Raw genomic sequence first — 7310 nt, forward strand, 5'->3', positions numbered from 1 at the left:
GGCGCCATCATTGCCCATCTGGCGGAGCTAGCCAGATGGGACACCGGTCTTGTTCTCCATGACCCGAGTCGGCTCGGGGTAGGATGATGATGGCGCTTCCTGTTGACGTGGCGGGCCTGTGCCCTAGGTCGGGCGACGTGGGGGCTCCTCCGAAGCCGAGGTCGAGTCTGTCTTCCGTGGCCGAGGCCGAGCCCGAGCCCCCGGGTCGGGCGAGGCGGAGATCGTTCGGCAGAGGCCCGGGCGGAGTCCGAGCCCTAGGGTCGGGCGAAGCGGAGTTCGTCGTCTTCCGGGTCTTAGCCCGAGTCCGAGCCCTGGGGTCGGGCGGAGCGGAGTTCGCCGTCTTCCGGGTCTTAGCCCGAGTCCGAGCCCTGGGGTCGGGCGGAGCGGAGTTCGTCGTCTTCCGGGTCTGAGCCCGAGTCCGAGCCCTGGGGTCGGGCGAAGCGGAGTTCGTCGTCTTCCGGGTCTTAGCCCGAGTCCGAGCCCTGGGGTCGGGCGGAGCGGAGTTTGCCGTCTTCCGGGGCTGAGCCCGAGTCCGAGCCCTGGGTCGGGCGGAGCGGAGCTTCCTATGGCGCCTTTGGCAAGGCCTGACTGCCTGTCAGACTCACTCTGTTGAGTGGCACTGCAGTCGGAGTGGCGCAGGCGGCGCTGTCCTTCTGTCAGACCGGTCAGTGGTGCGGCGGAGTGACGGCGGTCACTTCGGCTCTGCCGGGGGGCGCGCGTCAGGATAAAGGTGTCAGGCCACCTTTGCGTTAAATGCTCCTGCAACTCGGTCAGTCGGTGCGGCGATTTGGTCAGGGTTGCTTCTTAGCGAAGCCAAGGCCTCGGGCGAGCCGGAGATGCGTTCGCCGTTAAAAGGGGGGCCTCGGGCGAGACGGAAGTCCCTCGAGGTCGGCTGCCCTTGGCCGAGGCTAGGCTCGGGCGAAGCGTGATCGAGTCACTCGTATGGACTGATCCCTGACTTAATCGCACCCATCAGGCCTCTGCAGCTTTATGCTGATGGGGGTTACCAGCTGAGAATTAGGCGTCTTGAGGGTACCCTAATTATGGTCCCCGACACATAGCAAGAAGAACTCTCTTTCACACTTCGATTTCGATATTACTCATTTGTAATCCTAACCCCGAGTGAAGTTCGTGTTCAAAGTTTATAATTTTCAAGTTTCGTCTATTCACCCCCACTCTAGGAGACTTTCAAATATGGATCCACTTCAGTTGAGAAGGAAGCTAGTGAAGCTTGAAGACAGACAGTTATGTGTTCTAATAGCTCATGCAAGCTTTAAAACTCCAGAAATTATAAACGAGATCAATGACTCACCGACTAAATCCTCCCGGTCGCAGAGCAGCAAGGCACGTCCTCGAATCACCGATTTGCGGCACCCTAGAAAACACACTGGTAACTTGTTGGCCAAAGGAGGGGCGATGGTCAACTGACGATAGCTTGCCTGCAGGCCTGTCCGGGACGCCGGGCAGAGGAGGGTGCAAGCAGGGGGCGGTCGGCTGCAGGGTTGGCCTACAAGCCTGGCTCGACCGAACAGAGGAGGGGTACTACGCTGGAATGTCCGAGCTTTCAAGCGTGGCTATGGCATGAAGAGGCACTACGCTTGGCGAGATTGCGTGAGTGGCTACATGACTGCATCTGGGCGAGAGGCGGAATGGGAAGCCGTTAGCGCTGTTGAGCCTGAGCACTGCCGCCGTCGCCTGCATGTCGATCCCGAGTAAGGGAGGGAGTGGAAGATGAGCGACGACGCTGCGAGAAAGATGAAAGTAGGGAGTAGAAGATGAGCGGTGATGAGGCAAGGAAGAAGAGGCGCTGCGAGCAAGGGAGGGAGCAGAAGATGAGCGATGGTGCTGTGAAGATGATGAAGAGGTGTTGCGAGTAAAATGATAGATGAAGATGGGAGCAGAAACGGGAGGTGACTGTGTGCCTTCGCTCGACGTGATGCTCCACGCGCTGACTGTACCGGTGGCGAAAGAGTCTTTGCTACACCGTTCAAGTTGAATCGAACGGTTGTTGCCTTTTTCGCTGATGTGGATAGATCGAGAGTCCATCTTTGCTTCCGGCACTATTATATAAGAATGACATAAATATACTCTCTCAATTATAAAAGCTAATATGTGGTGACTATAACTAAAGCTATAATTTCATATGAAGGTGTATACCGGCGAAGAGTACCACTGTTATAGAAAGTGGTCATCTGTAACCTCACGTCTTTTGGTATTCGTGTGCATGAAAAGCTTCCGAAGGTCTTAATGTACCAAAACTTTAGTATTATGTACATGATTGTTTCATGCATCATGCTCATTCATATTCTCTCATGTTAATACGAGTTAAACTTGGGGCCTTTGGAGTTATATTGAATCAAATGGCATTGGATTTTTGATTGACAACCTTGTATCATTGGAGTGACCGGATTGTTTTTCATTGTTTTTCCCTCCAAAATTTTCGAAGAGAAGAATGTTTTTTAAATTAATGACGTTGTCTTCTTTTTTTCCTAAAATTTTGATAGGTAGATAGTATTTTGTAGTGATCACGATCTTTCAATGCCACATAATCAATTTGCTATTTGTTGAACGCATAACTAAGACTAGCAACTTGGAGATGTTCGTTAACAAAGATGTATACGCCCCAGCCCGTTTGGTTCTACGAAACATAGAGCTTCCAATGATTATTTGATTCTCGCTTAACGAATACCAAACATTTGACGGGATTATGTGAGAATCGAAAACAATCTGACCGTTTGATGAGATTATTTTATCTATAAATGGATTATAAATGATACCAAACGTGCCCATAATCATGTGATTCAGCAGCGGGTAGTAAAACCACTTAGGCTAGTTTGAGAAAGGGAAATTACTTTATTTTTTCTTATGAAAATAAGAATCTCTTAAAAAATAGAGTTCCAAAACTAGTATAAAACAAGTTTTCCTGAATAAACTTCGTTTGTGAGTGGCAATAATAATGTACACATTCCAACAAAAAATAAACACATAAAAGCTAGTTTGGTAACTTCATTTTCTCAAGGTATTCTCATTTTTCCAAGTGAAATGAACTAATTTTACTTAGAAAATGTAACTGCATTTTGAAAATATAGTTGTCAAACTAGTTCTAAAAACATAAAACAAGTAAAACACATGACCATATTTCCAAAATCCCAGTCTCAAGAGTCAAGATCCATGGAACCTACGGCCACCTTGGAATCAAACGGCCCAAAACGTGAGAGCTATTACTCTAGTAATCTGACTAGTCACTAATGTACCTATTTGATTCTATTAACTAAATCTGACTAAAAAGCATTAATTGGTATAAATAATGACTATATTATCTCTATTAATTAGTGGATGTATAATGTACTAAGAAAGAGGAGAGGACAAATAAGGTAAAAATTCTACTTTAGTCCCATTTAGTCAACTTAAGTGTAGACACTACACTTTAGTCACTATATTTATTTCTTGAATGGCTAAAAGTAACTAAAGTTTAGGGTCTATTTGGTTAGACTATAGAAAAAGTTGTTGTGATTTGTGGAAAAAGCTGTGAGCTGTTAAAAAGTTAAAACCCGTTTGGTCGAAACACTAAAAGCCGTTAAAAATTCTTCGATACATATTTTCATATTTCCATTCGAAAGCCACTAAAAACAGGTTCAGAAGAGCTTTTAGTTTTGTACTACAAAAAAGTCGGTTTTTAGAAAAAGTTACTTCCTAGATTCAATTATTTGGTTTAACTTTTGACTTTTAGAGAGAAAAATAAAAAGACAGTCAAAAGTTAAACCAAACAAACCCCCAAACCACCTAAACCAGAGGGAGAAAGTCTCATATCAGACCACCCGTTCCTATTTTTCCTAAAGCAGGGGCCGGGCAAACCGTATTGTTGGCTCCGCCTAGGGTTTTAGCACCTGCCGCCGCAACCTCCCTTCTACTTCTACTGCCGCCGCAACCTCCCCATCCTTCGAATCCCATCCGACCTAACCCCGCAACCCGCCGGACGACGAGTGGCGAGGCCCCCGGCCGAGATGGACCGGTACCAGAGGGTGGAGCGGCCGCGGAACGAGTCAACCATCGAGGAGAACGAGATCCGCATCACCGCGCAGGGCCTCATCCGCAACTATGTCTCCTACGCTACCTCCCTCCTCCAGGTGCCTGGGCTTGTCCTCGCCATCGCCGTCGTATCGTATTGTACTTAGGATGCGGTGTTCTGTTCGAGTCCCGTCCCTGTCGATTCGAACTGGAGTATTTTTTTTGATGCAAAGGCTGCCAGGTCATGGTGATTTCACGTCCGTTAGGCTCGAGAGGTGGACTCAAACATCCAAGTTTTGATGTTGGATGTTAAATTTGTATGCTCACCCCTCGTTTGGTTATTGATGCACTATTTCCATCTCATGTCACAAATTTGGCATATGGAATGGGTATTGGTGGCTAGTGGCTACTGATTGTGTTTGTTTCCACGTATTATACATGTACAATGGAACAATTGATAATAGTTTTGCATGAACTATTGGCTTTGGCTATCTAGTACTGCAATTTATTTATCTTTTAATTCCTTGTTTATTTCTAAGGCCTTGTTTTCTTTTTGCTGTTATACAATCAGGAAAGGAGAATTAAAGAGATTGTTCTAAAAGCCATGGGACAGGCAATCAGTAAATCTGTAGCTGTTGCAGAGATTATCAAGGTAATACACTTGCTCCCTCTCTATTGTTTCATTGTTGGCCAACCAATCAAACCGTATATGACAAACTTTCTTTGAAACAGAAAAGGATCCCTGGGTTACACCAGGATACCAACATCAGTTCTGTTAGCATCACTGATGTCTGGGAACCCATAGAAGAAGGCCTTGTCCCGTAAAATTTCTACTCGTTCTAGATTATTTCGTATCTGCGGTTTTGTGTGTGCAATCCACATTCCTAACTTTTTAAAGGCTTCCCTGTTTTCAGATTGGAGATGACTCGGCATGTTTCGATGATTTCAATTACTTTGTCCCCCAGAGAGCTGGACAAGCACACTCCTGGGTGAGTCAGATGTGTATCTTTTTTCCTGTGCTTAGGAGCCGACTTTCTTTTATAAGATGTAGAAAAGTACGTGTGCACTATATAAATGGTTGTAACATTAATATCTTTATATAGGTACCAAGCTCCAGTGTACATTGAACAACCAAGGCAACAGCAGGTGCCACCACCACAGCGCCAACCACGCAGACCACCAGCACAATTCCAGCAGCTGGAGTATGAAGGTATGGCAGTGGTTATTCACACTGATTGTGGTATTTCTGTTGATTATCTAGCATCTTAATTGTTGCTCTGTTAGATTCTTATGCACGGGGTCGAGGAAGAGGGCGTGGGCGTGGAAGGGGCTGGGGTAGAGGTGGCTACGGTGGCTATGGTGGATATGGAAACAACCAAGGTGGCTATCATCAGGGTGGTGGGTATTATGACAATCAAGGTGGATATAATGGCTATGATAATCAAGGTGGATATAGTGGCTATGATAATCAAGGTGGGTATGGTGGTGGATATGGCTATAACCAAGGCAGATATGGGAACTATCAAGGTACTGAATGATGTCTTGGTACAGATATCCTTGATCTTGTGTGATGTTTTAGGCAATGACACATCTTGATCTGTTGATCCAGAAAATGGTGGATATAACCGAGGAAGAGGAAGTGGTATGCGAGGAAGAGGCAATTGGGGTTACCGAGGAGGTATGATTATTGCCCTGCATAACATACATGTGTTTCAAAATTGAATACTTCAACTTGAGTCCTGCTTCTCATTGAATTTGCCTTCTCATTTTATTGATTTGTGTTGATCATAGTCAGTCCTCTTGTTCTGCTGTAGTTTGGACTTTGGCACATTGCCAAAATTTGATTGCCCATACATTTTTGTTTTTGTTGTAATCTATATAAAAGGGCAGACTCCAGTGCTGGAGGCTCCCTGGGTCTGGTGAAGGGATAAACCGAGGCAAGCCCCCCCCCCCCCCCCCCCTAAATGTGGATAGGCTGCTTCGAATCCGCGACTTGGTGCCCTTCTTATTGTAATCTATATGTGAGACATAATAATTTCGAATTACTTATAATGATGTGGTGTTTTAAGTACTGTTTCATCCAAAAGTTACACATTTTTTCTGTCAAAATATTATAATAGTAAGAATATTATTTGAAAAACACTGTGTGCTTTGCGCAAATATTACATTTACCAAGCACAACTATAATTGTCCATCAATCATTAATTTGGTTTGAATTTTGAACTTGGCATCCAGGTTATGAAGGTGGCAGGGGCGGTGGCTATGGAGGTGGCAGGGGCGGTGGATACGAAGGAGGCAGGGGAGGCGGCTATGAAGGAGGCAGGGGAGGCGGCTATGAAGGTGGCAGGGTCTATGAAGGTGGCAGGGGAGGGGGCTATGAAGGAGGCAGGGGAGGCGGCTATGAAGGTGGCAGGGGAGGGGGCTATGAAGGAGGCAGGGGTGGCAGTGCTCAGGGTGGAAGGGGTTACGGTGGCCGTGGAAGGGGTAGAATGGGTGGTCGCGGACGAGGGAACTAGTGCAGTTCTGGCGTTTCCTTCAAAATGCATGCCTCACCTATACCAGGGGAAACGACAAGTTATCTGAGCATTTTATGTTTGAAGCCATGTGACTGTGAGGTCTGTTATTTTTTCCCCTGAGCGCGAGGTTTGGTTGTGAGCATAATGCATTTGCAAAGTTTTATCTTGTACGTCATCCTTCAACGTTTCAAATTTTATCATGTACGTCATCCTTCAATGTTTCTGCTGCCAGAGGTTTTCCCAGTGATCGTTGAGTGCTGAGCATGTTGTCCAATGTTCATGCCTGCAGTATTAACAGATGGCCACTCTTTTCCTGTGAAATTGTTAATTGCATTTGAGCAGTTTGTTTTCTTCAATGATGCATCCATAATTCCATAGATTGGTTCCTTTATAGCTTATTACTATTAGCCGTTTTGATTTTAAGCAAAAATGATGTTCCTGAACATGTTCGTACGAGTACATTTTGTAACAAAAAACGACATTCACATTAACTCGATTAAATAAATCACAATATTTTCCTTTTCAGTGATTTATGGTAGAGGGGATGGAAATGAATAGCATTTGTTTAGACTTGAGAGCATGAAGATGTTTTCAGTAGTATCGTGGGCTTAAGTGGACTAAAAAACACCAAAAACCCCACTGAACAAGAGACTGAAATTTGATGTTTATTCGGTTTTTGGTGTTTGGTGCGATTTGGATTTTAGCTCTAATTGGTGTTTGGTGAGGTTTTCAATCTTTAGACACCAAAAATACCAAAAAAGGAAATGTAGCAAACCTACCTCTTGA

At 45.5% G+C, this 7310-nt stretch overlaps 1 protein-coding gene across 1 annotated transcript; it reads left to right on the forward strand.

The window, feature by feature from the left end:
• Window positions 1–3817: 3817 nt before the first annotated feature.
• LOC103625906 (glycine-rich cell wall structural protein 1.8) lies at window positions 3818–6880 on the forward strand. The gene is made up of 8 exons (XM_008646302.4): window positions 3818–4127; window positions 4580–4660; window positions 4741–4829; window positions 4923–4997; window positions 5112–5218; window positions 5293–5535; window positions 5618–5686; window positions 6244–6880. Exons 1-8 carry the CDS (start codon window positions 4005–4007, stop codon window positions 6522–6524), a joined length of 1068 nt encoding a protein of 355 aa, XP_008644524.1. The 5' UTR covers window positions 3818–4004; the 3' UTR covers window positions 6525–6880.
• The last annotated feature ends 430 nt before the right edge of the window (window positions 6881–7310 follow it).

The sequence above is a fragment of the Zea mays genome, chromosome 5 (assembly GCF_902167145.1).
Source record: "Zea mays cultivar B73 chromosome 5, Zm-B73-REFERENCE-NAM-5.0, whole genome shotgun sequence".
NCBI classification, from domain to species: domain Eukaryota; kingdom Viridiplantae; phylum Streptophyta; class Magnoliopsida; order Poales; family Poaceae; genus Zea; species Zea mays.